This window comes from Dermochelys coriacea, chromosome 1 (genome assembly GCF_009764565.3).
Source record: "Dermochelys coriacea isolate rDerCor1 chromosome 1, rDerCor1.pri.v4, whole genome shotgun sequence".
Lineage (NCBI taxonomy): Eukaryota > Metazoa > Chordata > Testudines > Dermochelyidae > Dermochelys > Dermochelys coriacea.
In genome coordinates, this window is record NC_050068.2 from 281,789,615 (window position 1) to 281,803,516 (window position 13,902).

At 40.8% G+C, this 13,902-nt stretch overlaps 1 protein-coding gene across 1 annotated transcript in view; it reads right to left on the reverse strand.

Moving 5' to 3' along the window:
* Positions 1-254: 254 nt before the first annotated feature.
* Positions 255-13,902, reverse strand: part of NAV3 (neuron navigator 3) — a 355,811-nt gene continuing 342,163 nt past the window's right edge. The window contains 6 exon segments of the mRNA XM_043492958.1: positions 255-3,045; positions 5,607-5,810; positions 10,367-10,485; positions 11,241-11,437; positions 11,913-11,984; positions 13,051-13,205. Of these exon segments, the coding sequence (XP_043348893.1) occupies positions 2,926-3,045; positions 5,607-5,810; positions 10,367-10,485; positions 11,241-11,437; positions 11,913-11,984; positions 13,051-13,205 (867 nt within the window). The 3' untranslated portion in view covers positions 255-2,925.

Genomic DNA, 13,902 nt, shown 5'->3' on the forward strand with positions numbered 1-13,902 from the left:
ATGAGGCCCTTAGATTGTTCCTAAACTATTTAGCCACTCTGTTTTGGATTTCTGCCTGGAAGTTGTCATTCAAAAGCAGCAAAAGGATCACCGGAACTAGAGAGAATACATGCTTTCATTCTTTAAAGATTAGTTATGCAGTATATATAGAAAATTACTTCCTTCCATTTGCCATTTTGTTTACATATTTTACCTTTGAAATACAACCCAATCATTCAGTATTCCTGATTGCAAAGACACCAGACTGCACTTTCAATAAATAATTCCACTTTAATGACAAAGTAATAATTTAGACAGATACAGTGTGCACACCTGCAAAAAAATATATGCAAGCTGGTTTACAAGCTAGAGGAACAATAAACCAATAAAAATACATCATCCAGTTAAGTCCGATGACACCAAATACTTATTATTAGGGCTTTACAAAGACTACAAAACTTTTCAGATGATTTATTTCACTGTTTCTGTCTATTTACATGATATGTTACATCAAAAAATGTACAAAATATAAAATGTATACAGACAAATGTTTCACAAACAATTTTTAAGTTGTAAACTAGGTGGACTCACTGAGATGTATTGCAGGAAGTTTTGTATATGGTAATATTGTGTGTGTTTGTGTCAAAATGGAAGGAAAAGATTTGCAAATTTGTTCAGAACACATATATAACAAAGAGCAGCAGGTTTTTTAGTCAGCTCTCAGATACATGTGCTGATGTTTTACAACAGAAACTGATCTAAGTTTTGGGGCTCCACATCAGTCTGACTACATTCTACATGCATAAAATCAATTAGAGTTTGTACTAGGGCAATAGCACCGTGTAGGGACTGCTAGATTCACTGATGCAGCTCAGTGCCATTGAAAACTGCATTGATTTCTTTCAGAGTAGCAGCCGTGTTAGTCTGTATTCGCTAAAAGAAAAGGAGTACTTGTGGCACCTTAGAGACTAACAAATTTATTTGAGCATAAGCTTTTGTGAGCTCACTGAGCTGTAGCTCATGAAAGCTTATGCTCAAATAAATTTGTTAGTCTCTAAGGTGCCACTGGTACTCCTATTGATTTCTTTGTCTTTGTTTTACAGCAAATGACCACAGGGTGGCCACAAAGAGTTAGTAGCACCAATTACACATCCTGAAGGTAACATCCATTTAAGTGTACAGTATGTATACACAATGCCATAGCCCTTGGATTATTTTTTAAAATTATTTTATCCAGTTATTTCTTGTGGCAATAGCTTTTACAATTATTCTGATCAATTTTCATGCAATCTGTTTGTAGCCTGCCATGACAGATGCACTTAAAATTTCATTTTTTGCCCCCCAAAATGTATTGTCTTAATATACAAATTGAAACATGCTCACTCTAGCATTGATAGCTCCTGCATAGTCATAGCAACTGTAAATACAGGACAAACACACGAGGTTAAAAACAGCTTTTAAGGTTTGCATTCTGTCTTCGTTTGCGACATTGAGGAAATCTCAGCAAGTGTAACATCTCTTAACACCAACAGGATAAAATACAATTTCTTGTTTGTTTGTTTTGATTTGTGCAAGGCTTTTTATATTTACAATACCCACCCAGTAGACTGTGCAAAACCAACCCACTTTTACAGTATAAACTCTTTCTCTTCCACAGTGGACATCACTGCTTCAGTGTTCTTTAATGCTGTTTATTTTTTTTCATGTACAACAATAGCAATCAAAACAACATGCTTAAAACTAGAAAAAGAAAAAAAATAAACAAATATTTGTGCTCATGCTGCATCAAGTGCATCCAGCTCTGCTGGATAAGAATTCGAAACATCTATCCTTCAAAAACTCCATTCCACAGGACTGAATGGATCTGGGTCAACTTTCTCAGCTTTTAGGTGATAGTGGAAGTGGGTTCTGGGTTTCTTGTATATTTCCTAGGGTAGGCAGAGCAATCTATTCACAAGATAAAAATACTATATAGCAACTGTTCTTTCTCCTATCCATTTCTTAAAAAATCATGATATACAGATATGAGGCTACTGTGTTAACTGACGTTATTTCGTTAGTAAATGAAAAAAAACAGTGTAAATTACCAATGGTTTAGGAATTAAACCAACTGTAAAACTGTTTTAGAAATATGTTTTAAGGCAGTGAAACAGCACCATAGGAAATGTTCCTTCTTCCACTGAAAAGGCTCAAACAAATGAAGCCCTAAAAAAGCCTTTAGTCAGTGTTGGTTAATAATTGGTATAAAACTGTAAAGGAGTGGGCAGGTGGTTAAAAAAGACCTTTGTGGTAAAAACAACTTTATAAAATTGGTGACTTGTACACTAAAAACTTCATGGAGAGTGTCACTGTGACCATGGCAATTAAGAATTAAATTGGCACTTATCCAGCATATCACAGTAGTGTTTTCTGGTGATAGCACAATACTGTTTGTGCTTATTGAGTTACTATCATCATCTTTGATTCATTTTGGAATGGGCAGTAGTGTACGACAAACACTACTGTAGTCCTGTGACCAGCACCATGTGGCACAACAGAGGTTAGAAGAGGATCAGAAGACTGCATTGCTAACGCAGCACCTCAGAGAAAAGAAAAGGAAAAAACAAAAAGTTTTCACTGTAAACTTTTAAAGAGAGAGAGAGAGGAAAAACAAAAAAAGGTTCCAGTTTGGCTAACACATGTGCAATCTGCTTAGTTGCCCTCCATTTAGGGCCCTTTCCAGTTGATTAATGGAGTCTTACTTGGCTCCACTGATATTGAAATGCCTTGAAATTAAACAAATTCAAGCTTTCCGCTTAGATTTTAATTCCTGACTTTGCAGAGTTAAGCCTCCTGCCTACCTACAACACACCGCCCTTGATCAGGGACCTCAATGTGCTGCTTTAATACTGGCAGTAGTCAGTGGCAATAGATTTTACTATAATCTTCTACCAAGGTTCGTCCCCTCTAGAGAGTTGATTCAAGAGAGGAATCCAAAATGTCATCATGGTGGCTGGTGCTATCACTGTCACAGCTTTGCGCACTCGAGTAATTTGCTGCTTCTTGGAGCCGCATTAGCATATTCATCTGAAAAACAAGGTAAGGAAATGTTTATGTAATCACTGTAGCATTTAATGCAGCAGGGGCTATGTCAAAAATTAATTAAACTATTCTGGTGTATGCTGTGTGCTGGTACCCAGAGTGAGAGAAAGGGCAAAATGATTTCAGAATGGGCAAAATATCAGTGGCTCCTCCTGGCTGCCACCCCTTGCCCAGCCTTCTGTGCTTTAAATAAAAGCATGAGTGGTAAAGGTCTAATAAGCCAGAGGGGATATAAGAGCGCTGCCTAATAACTCTGCAATTCAGTGGTGTGAATGGCTGCAGCTGCAACACAGACAGGCAAAGGAAACAGTATCACAGCCGGACATCTGGGCCCGTATTTGGAGACAGTCAAGCCTCCAATAATGTTTTGGCTAATGTAGGCAGAATAAATTGGAAAAGCAACTGCAAACATGATCACACGAACACACACCCTCTCAGAGAGAGAGAGTGTGTCGGGAGGTGGACTGTAGCCAGCTGCTACATACAAGAGTACCATCTGCTGCTCAAGAGCTGACCTCAGCAAAAGGAACAGTAACAGAAAACAGCAGACCATAGTCCTGAGGAAAGGGGAAGCATAACATAATTAATTTGGGTATTATCGGAGCCTGTAGTGCATTTGATAAACATTCAGAAGCCAAAGCCTGCCTTAGAAAATTGCTCAGATTCTTAGCGACAAACTCAGTATAATGACGATAATTTTATTTATAAAGCAGCACTCATGCCAAAGTCCTCAGAGCACTGAAAAACATTAACCTAATTTTAAGACAGTGCCACATTTTAGGTGAACAGTTCAGGTTCCTTGTAACAAAAAAAATATGCAATGAAAGGTAAGAATAGGGAAGGTATTTTATTTGTGTGAACCCTTTTCAAGTTTGCTTAGGAATCCTTAAATCTCTATACTTCATAGCTACACCATTCACAGATAATCCTATAAGCTTTGAACATTGTACTGTGGATACTACGAAGCAGCTTTAAGCTCCAAATTCAATGTGCATGTTATATAACCTATGTATGAGACAAATACTGATGTGTGTGCGTATGTGTTACATTCTATGTATAAGACAAATTCTGAAATGCCTTGTTATCTCATACAGGGTCAATGGACCTGATTCACCACCACTGAAGTCAGTATCAACCCTCCCATTGGCTTCATGTATGCAGGTTCAAGCCTATATGCAGTGAAGATGCTACACTTTTGCTACTTGGGGGATGGGAGAGGGTCCAGACAGCAAAGATTCATTATGGTGAGACACTACTTCTGCACTACAATGGAGGAGCCTTAGCCATTTCTGCACACTGCAATGTGGAAAGGATAGTGAATGGGCTGGGAATGTGGCCAGAAGATTCATTCACACTGCAAATCCTAAAGGGACAAAGGACCACTCCTATATTTGTCAGGTGGGAAACAGTGGGTCATATAGGCTGGGTCTGATTTCTGGGAGATTAACGCCTTGAGCACTTGTGGGGACTCAGGAGTAATTTCTTTAGTGCCAATCTACTTTGGAGCATTTTCTTCAGAGAAGGTCTCTTTTCTTTGGGCTTTCTCTATTTCTCGGAATACCACCCCCAGCGTAGGTGCAGTGGAGTTCTCTATATTTAAATTATAAATGATAACAAAGGCAGTCTACTGAGTGAGATTTATAAAATAATAGGACTTTAGTATGGCTGATATAGTATACCTTTAGCACGGTACATAATAGTTAATCCAAACATCCTTGGGCATATTAAAAGGATAAATAAAACAATGCATTACATGTTTTGTTTTGTAATGATTTTGACTGACTTGTTTCTCCAATATAGTAAGCAATGATGTAATAATAAGTTATTCTGAGATATTCCTATGAATGGGAAGAAGGATGTTCAATTCCCTGTTCTGCTACTGTGTGCGTGAAACCTTGGGTAAGTCACTTAATCTCAGTTTCTCAGTTCCCATCTGTAAAATGGAGATAATATCTACCAACTATACAGGGTGTTTTGAGGGTCAATTGATTAATGTGTGTGAAGTGTTCAGCTAGGTCAATGATGAGGGTCATGCAAGCACCTAGACCAGGGATCAGCAACCTTTGGCATGCAGCCCATCAGGGAAATCCGCTGGTGGGCCAGGACGGTTTGTTTACCTGCAGCGTCCACAGGTTCAGCCAATCACAGCTCCCACTGGCCGTGGTTCCCCGTTCCAGGCCAATGGGGGCTGCGGGAAGCGGCGGCCAGCACATCCAGGCCATTGGGAGCTGCGATCAGCCAAACCTGCGGATGCTGCAGGTAAACAAACCATCCCGGCCCACCAGCGGATTTCCCTGATGGGCCGTGTGCCAAAGGTTGCCGATCCCTGACCTAGACGATGGGAAATACATACAATGAAATTACTGAGATTTTAGAATTGTAACATAAGGGTGATGCTTTCTATTCTGATACGTTCTCCTGCTTTTCTTCTTCTTTTTGATATAAATTAAATATATAATGGACCAGTAAACTGGTATATTCTTTATATTTCAAATTGCTAGGTTGAAACACAGACTACAAAGGTAAACAAAAAGCTTCGTTCTTACCAAGGGATCCCCTTCTGTGTCGCTTTGTGGTATGTGCTTGGAGGTTGTTCCTTCTTGTGTCGATGTGTAACCCTCAAACCCAACATCTTCTGGTCTTAACTGAAGTAATGATGGCCATTCATGCTGCACAGGTGCGGAGCTCCATGGGTAAGTAACTGCTACCCACTTTGAAGGATCCTCCCATGGTGCTCTTTTACCATACATCTAAATTATGGATATAATACATTTAGTTATTTAGACTGCGTGCTTTTCGATACATTACTATTTATAATATCAGACAAATGAAATCAAACACATCTAAACAACTTTTGCAGCAGAGACTCAACTTTCAAAAGTGCTCAACACCCACAGCGATGGCCTGAATCTCAGAAGAGCTCACTTCCAATAGGCACCTAAATGAAATGGTTGCGTATTCAAAAGTGCTCCACACCTAACAACCCCCAATGAGAACTAAAAGAAATTGAGAACAGTAGAAGCTACAAGTTTTGATAAAATGTGAAGTGGAACTTTGGGAAAAGAGAGAGAAACATCACAAGAAGTTGTTTGCGTGGTAGTTGGAAAATAAAAAACTCATTTTAAGTGACATTATTTTCACGCATCTTGCAAAGAATGGGGACATAGGAAATAGAAACAGAGATGTTCCATTTATACAGGCTTAGGGAAGCTGTAGCAGAACAATAAGCAAGCCTCTTTAATCTTAGCAGGGAGCACCTTCAATAGATGAAGAGAAGAAATTCACCTAGCTCCTTTTATCTCCAGTTTACTCAGAGAGTCCTATTTTCTCTGAGTGTCACAATGATCTTTCCTGGACTCAGATTATCTTGGTCCTATTGCTTCCTATAAGAACATTTCTTTTCTGTAAAGTGTAGGCCCAGCAGTATATCTATATCTATATCTATATCTATATAAAGCAAGTCTGTAGGACTTCTGTATATTATTATGTTGTTGTTAAACAATTCAGAATGTCTAAGAACTGGGCTGTTTGTGACAAACCAATAATTTCTTCTGGATGCTGCCATCTTATGCTCCAGAATTGAAGTTTTCATTTAAAAAAAGTCTGTAGCCCTCATGATTGTGAAAATTAATTGAACTACTCCTATTGATATCAAGTTTATTTTTGTTTTAACTCTGCAGTTTAATGAGGGCAGTTTAAATGTTAATTATTTCATTGCTTATTAAGGTACTCAAGAAACAAAAGACATAACCATATTATGAAAATGACTCATTCGAATGTCTCAAGTGGGTGGGACTTGGCATGAGGGCAGAGCATGAGAGACTAACACTATTTTTTTTCTTATTAGTTCCCCCCCCCGGGACTAAATAAACCGCACTTATCTTGACATGACAGTGCCTATCATATGTTCAGTACTCTATCTCAGTTAGTTCAAGCAGTTTTAGAAAAGAGAGATGCTTCAATAATGCAAGATTCCAGACCTCACTGTATGAAGCAGTAATTTCAATGAGCGTTGGCTGTATCACCAGATTAATTTTTGGCAAACGTTACCTTTCCACACCATATTGTTCGTAGTGTTGCTATAGCCATGTTGGTCCCAGGATATTAGAGAGACAAGGTAGGTGAGGTAATATTTTTTATTGGACCAACTTCCGTTGGTGAGAGAGACAAGCTTTTCAGCTACACAGCACTCTTCTTCAGAATTCTGAATTCTTCAGAGCTCTGTGTAGCTTGAAAGCTTGTTTCTGGCCCAACAGAAGATATTCCCTCACCCACCTTGTCTCTCTTTCCATACCATTCTTTCCATAGCATGCAAAGTTGTAGTGAACAAAAAGAGAACAAATGTAAAGGGGCCAAATAGAAAATGAAAAAAAAAATCAGGTAGCAGGATTACTCCAAGAAAGTTGGGAATAGTTAGGAATATAGAGGAAAGAAAAGAGAAGCAAAAATGCCACAGACAAGATGGGAATAAGAGAGACATTAGAGAGGACAGAAACTGAGGGAGCAGTAAGACAAAAGAGAGTCAGATTCTCATGTCCACCAGCCCCTTGGTACAAAGTGCCTTAAAGTGGCTGAAGAAGCCCATTGGAAAATAATCATAGCATGGGGGAACTGCCTCCTACAAAAGTTGCAGTCCATACCCCGGTGTTTGCGGAAAGATGGGTTATGTTGGGAAGAGTTGTGGGTGGGATAGGAGGGGTTGTGGTGGACATCTCTGCTATGCCTTGTGATAGACCCAGGCCAGTTGTGTACAGTAGAGTAGTAGAAGGCAGATATACTGGCCACTGGATAAGCAGTTTTCTGTTCCCTGACTGACCAGAGCAGGGGCTGCTCCAGGGTAGTGTGGACACATGACTCCAATTAGCCTGCAAAGAGTCAGTTGAAGCCGTTAGGCTAAGGAAAACACCTGACTCCAATTAACCTGCAAAGAGTCCAGTGAGGCTGTTAAACTAATGTGTACTCAGTCTGAGGAGAGACAGGGAGCCAGAGGAGAGGAAGTGTGGCTGATGGGCTGGATAATGAAGACACTCTCAAGCCACTGGAAAGGGAGCCCTAAGATAAGGGTGAAGAAAGCATTAAGAGAGAGAAGCGGGGAAGCTGTGGGGAAGTGGCCTAGGGAAATGTAGCAATTCTGGCAGTGAAAGGTCGGCTGCCAATAGCTGCTGCCATTAGGGTCCCTGGGCCAGAACCCAGAGTAGAGGATGGGCCCAGGTTCCCCCCGAACCTGCCACTACAGAAACACCTCCTGGGAGGGGTAGACAGGCCCCTGCCAGGACAGGAGGCCAAACTTCTCTTGAATAAGCTGGTAGGGACAACAGACTGTGGGAGTTCTCTCATCAACCTCCTTGCTGGCTTATGATAAAAAGGACTCAGTAGACTGTACCCTGGCCCTAGAAAGAGAAGGGCTACTGGAGGGTGGCAGTGAGCCTCTGAGGCTAGCATAAACCGCCTGAAAGCGTGGGACCCACGAGGACAAGGTTGGAGCTCTGCTACAGCCTGTTCCTCCATGAGTATATAGTCCTTGAGGTCCTTCCCCTGTGAAGTCCTCCCTCGCAATGGGTGTGGTGACCCTGAATTCCTGCTCTTCATTACATACAAGTGAAGAGAAGAACAAGAGTGTATCACCGTGTCACAGACAAGCACGGTCTTAAGAAAAGCCAAATCATTCATCAGGAAGTGCAGGAGAAAAGGGGTCTGACGCTTACTTCTAGAATTCTACCCCCTTTTTTTTGTCACCATGGCACAACACATCACTCTGACACATTTCTGAAACATACCCTGGAAAAACGGGGGAAGTCCCGGATGACTGGAAAAAGGCTAATGTAGTGCCCATCTTTAAAAAAGGGAAGAAGGAGGATCCTGGGAACTACAGGCCAGTCAGCCTCACCTCAGTCCCTGGAAAAATCATGGAGCAGGTCCTCAAAGAATCAATCCTGAAGCACTTAGAGGAGAGGAAAGTGATCAGGAACAGTCAGCATGGATTCACCAAGGGAAGGTCATGCCTGACTAATCTAATCGCCTTTTATGATGAGATTACTGGTTCTGTGGATGAAGGGAAAGCAGTGGATGTATTGTTTCTTGACTTTAGCAAAGCTTTTGACACGGTCTCCCAAAGCATTCTTGTCAGCAAGTTAAGGAAGTATGGGCTGGATGAATGCACTATAAGGTGGGTAGAAAGCTGGCTAGATTGTCGGGCTCAACGGGTAGTGATCAATGGCTCCATGTCTAGTTGGCAGCCGGTGTCAAGTGGAGTGCCCCAGGGGTCGGTCCTGGGGCCCGTTTTGTTCAATATCTTCATAAATGATCTGGAGGATGGTGTGGATTGCACTCTCAGCAAATTTGCGGATGATACTAAACTGGGAGGAGTGGTAGATACGCTGGAGGGGAGGGATAGGATACAGAAGGACCTAGACAAATTGGAGGATTGGGCCAAAAGAAATCTAATGAGGTTCAATAAGGATAAGTGCAGGGTCCTGCACTTAGGATGGAAGAATCCAATGCACCGCTACAGACTAGGGACCGAATGGCTCGGCAGCAGTTCTGCGGAAAAGGACCTAGGGGTGACAGTGGACGAGAAGCTGGATATGAGTCAGCAGTGTGCCCTTGTTGCCAAGAAGGCCAATGGCATTTTGGGATGTATAAGTAGGGGCATAGCGAGCAGATCGAGGGACGTGATCGTTCCCCTCTATTCGACACTGGTGAGGCCTCATCTGGAGTACTGTGTCCAGTTTTGGGCCCCACACTACAGGAAGGATGTGGATAAATTGGAAAGAGTACAATGAAGGGCAACGAAAATGATTAGGGGTCTAGAGCACATGACTTATGAGGAGAGGCTGAGGGAGCTGGGATTGTTTAGTCTGCAGAAGAGAAGAATGAGGGGGGATTTGATAGCTGCTTTCAACTACCTGAAAGGGGGTTTCAAAGAGGATGGCTCTAGACTGTTCTCAATGGTAGCAGATGACAGAACGAGGAGTAATGGTCTCAAGTTGCAATGGGGGAGGTTTAGATTGGATATTAGGAAAAACTTTTTCACTAAGAGGGTGGTGAAACACTGGAATGCGTTACCTAGGGAGGTGGTAGAATCTCCTTCCTTAGAGGTTTTTAAGGTCAGGCTTGACAAAGCCCTGGCTGGGATGATTTAACTGGGACTTGGTCCTGCTTTGAGCAGGGGGTTGGACTAGATGACCTTCTGGGGTCCCTTCCAACCCTGATATTCTATGATTCTATGATTCTATGAAAAGCTTACAAAACCAAAACCAAAAAATGCTTTTTCTTTTGAAGCAAGACAGTGTTTCTACCTACATACCTGAAGTCCCTCTCTCACAGCCTCCAGAAGATATGGCACCAAAGAATAGTTCCATAGGTCTGTGAACCACACTCTGGAGCCATCAACATCCATGGGGCAGGGGAGGAAAAGGCGAGGACCTGAGAAGAAAAGTTTTTTGTTAAATAACATGAACTGTGAGGAAAAAACCTTCCAAAAAATGTAAGGGAAGATGACTACCAAGGCATACTTGAACAAAGAGAATGTTTATCCAACACTACAATTATTGGCTAGTACTGAGTTCAGCTTCATTTTATTAAAAAATTAGAGTCCGTCTCCCCCTCTTCTAAGGCCTGAACTACACTTGAATGTTTTAGCGGCAAAGCTAAAGGGATGTGATATTTTGCCAGCATATCTGTGCCATTATAAGCCTTAATGAAGACACGGTTACACCAACAGAAAAGTGCTTTTGCCAGTATAGTTTATTTCACTTTGCTGAACCCAAATTAGCTATATCAGCACAAGCTCTTTTATACCAGTGTAACTGTGTCTACATTAACTATAGTGTGTAGATATGCAGCAAAGCTTTTAATTGTAGAATGGTTAGTGGGGAGATTCTTGCACAGGTCGATGTTTCCATGGCAAACACTGTATATGAAACTCTTTAGTCCGGTAGTGAGGATAGAAATCCCAGGACAACAGACTTCCCCATGCGATTTCCATTACTCCCTTGTTTCAGTCAGGTTGGCAAAGCATATTTCCCATGGTGATTTAATGTTTTCAGTCTCAGCTTAAACACAAGATTTTACTAAGTCAATTCAACTTTCACAAATTTTATGAAAGGTTCAGGCTTTACCCTTATTTTACTCTCCTGGCTGAGAAAAGTCTAGCAGCACACTGTCTTGCAAGAACTCACCAATGGTCACATCTGAAGAGCTGTGTGTTTCTAAAAAGCTGTTGAGATGATGCCATGTCTTAGGGATCCAGTCAATGATCTTGATGAGGTCATTATTGCGCATGTTCCTGTCTATTTCTGTCTCAATCAGTTTCCTTCTCAGATACCTGCCCAGGAAACCCTTTACTGGTTCTGTGTGATTAGCACATAGCACCCACCTAATGTGAAGAGAAAACATCAAATAATCATACAACACATAAACAATGCCTTCCATCTTAAACACAGAAACAATGACATCGGTCTTTAATGCTACTTATCTCCTAAAATAAAAGTCAATTCTAATAATAAATCATAAAAATCTATTTAGTCTGTATCACAAAGGTGATCTCAGTTCCTGTGCTTTCTGAGTCAATGGAAATCCAGGATGATATAAGGTGGGCATATTACTACAATTCTGAACATGCTGCTCCATGGCAGTAGGATAGCAGGAATGATATTCTGTCTGTTTTGCCAGGCGGAAAAGTGCCACACAGACAGCTGTCATTAAGGGAAAGGGGGAAGAGACAAACAGCTGTAGAGTGTGATTAAATTCAAGATGGGTATTGGAGGATAAGCTGGAATGAGAGGAAGGAAGGCTCAGAGGCCTGCACAGGGGAAAACAGACACATTTAAAGACAAAGAAAGTGTATTTACCTGAAATTGTGATGCAGCTCTAGATTTGGTGATGAAGTAACCCCTTGGTTCATTGTTCCAATAATATAGGGACTAAAAAGAGAAAAGTAATACATTTAGTAGGAAGCTTCACTGCCACAGAATCCATCCAGGAGGCTGTTCAGAAAATATTCTTTATTTTCATCTTGCCTGGAGCCATCTTTGACAAAAGAAAGTGCAGATGCTGTTTGGTCTCAAATTCCAATGATTTCTGGCCAGACTTATTTTTAGTATATTTGTTCTTGCATTTTTTTCCTTTTCACACTTACATTTTACTAGTGGTCATAAGCACTAAAAATAAATGAAGCAAAACAGTGCTCATATACCTCATTATCTGTGGCCTGTTTAGTGGTTTTACTTCCAGGAACCAGTGAATCTTAGGAGCACTGAGCCATAATACACAAATATTTTATGAAGGGAAGCCCTTACCACAGGCGCTTTTATAGCAGAAATAGCCTGATTAATAGGCCGCTAGCAGTTTTCAAATACCTGAATTACTTTTTATTCTTTTTTGACCACGAAAGACAGCTAGTCAATCACATTCTCCTTTGGTACCACGTCTAAACAACTTTTCCACTCTTCTACAGCCAGGTAAATTTTTGGCTCACAGTATAGCTGTTGGAAACAGGAGGTCTACCACAAAAACAGCTACCACAAGCTACCGTATAGCATGCTCCAGGGGTCCATACTGTATCCAGGAAAACACCTTGGGGATAACTACCATCATGCATCTGTTGTTACCCTCCCACAAGCTCTGGGATCTTCTCCTGGAACTAATGTGCCTGTATTCCATGACATAGATGTGTTCTCGAGCAGTGGAAGGGGTAAGATCCTGATTCAGCAAAGAATTTAAGCACATGCTTAACTTTAAGCATACATTTAAATGTTATTGAAGTCAGTGAGCATTAAAATATGCTTTAAGTGAAGTACACACAAGTGCTTGGCTGAATAGGCATAGAATTACTCACATATTTAAAGTTAAGCACATGCTTAAGTACTTTGCTGAATCGGGATATGAGTTACAAGGGTTCCTTATAACATATTTCATCATATCACACTAATAAAGAGCTTTCAATTGTTTTAATCACAGAAGGCAGGGAAATTAAGACCTGCTACCTACCATGTATTATATTTACAGTTGAGGAAACCATTGAAGATATCACTCAAAGAACCAATATGGTGGAGGTTATCAAGAATTATTACTACAGGGAGATCAGCACCATTGTTGTCAGCACTGCACTGCTCAGCCAGGTTAGCTAGGTACTGACGCAGATCCTTCAGCAAAAGAAAACAAATAAAACAGGAGAGTAAAATGCATTTAGTTATTTAGTAGGGGGGAGATTTTCAAAGGCACAAAGGGGAGTTAAGAAATTTCCCCCAAAGCTTATATCTCAACTGAGTTCCCATAACCCCAAAGACTTGTTTCTCAGCCAGGGCAAAACTGAAGTTTCAGCTGTATATAGAAAAAAATATATACCTGACATGATGTAGTGAAAACGAAAATGTAGGTAAGTCTCACTAAAGGTAAGGTAATAAAGTTTGTGTCCTGCTATCCTGAGGATACATTTCTCAGCAATCCAGTAATAAAAGACTCTATAATACATTACCAATAGGCTGAGCTATTTAGTTCACATATCAGTCCCCCACTTTTAGGAACACCAAATTAACCCAATTAAACCAATAGATTGTTATCTCATCTAGTTCACTGATCCCATTCCCTCAGATTTCTGCCCATCATCTTCATCCCCTCACAGACCACCTGTTGCACCCTTTGGTGCTGCTATGTCACATGCCACAATAAAGTGTATTGCTTACATTTATTTCTTTCTGTCAGCTAGCTACCTGGGAAGTAATGGTGGATTTGGGGTTGGGGAAGAATGGTCTGTAATCATGACAATTTATTTTGCTCTTGATAGTTTATTGTTCCTCAGTCTCCTGGCTAGTCCAGCTTTTTAGCTGTCCCTTGTGTGCA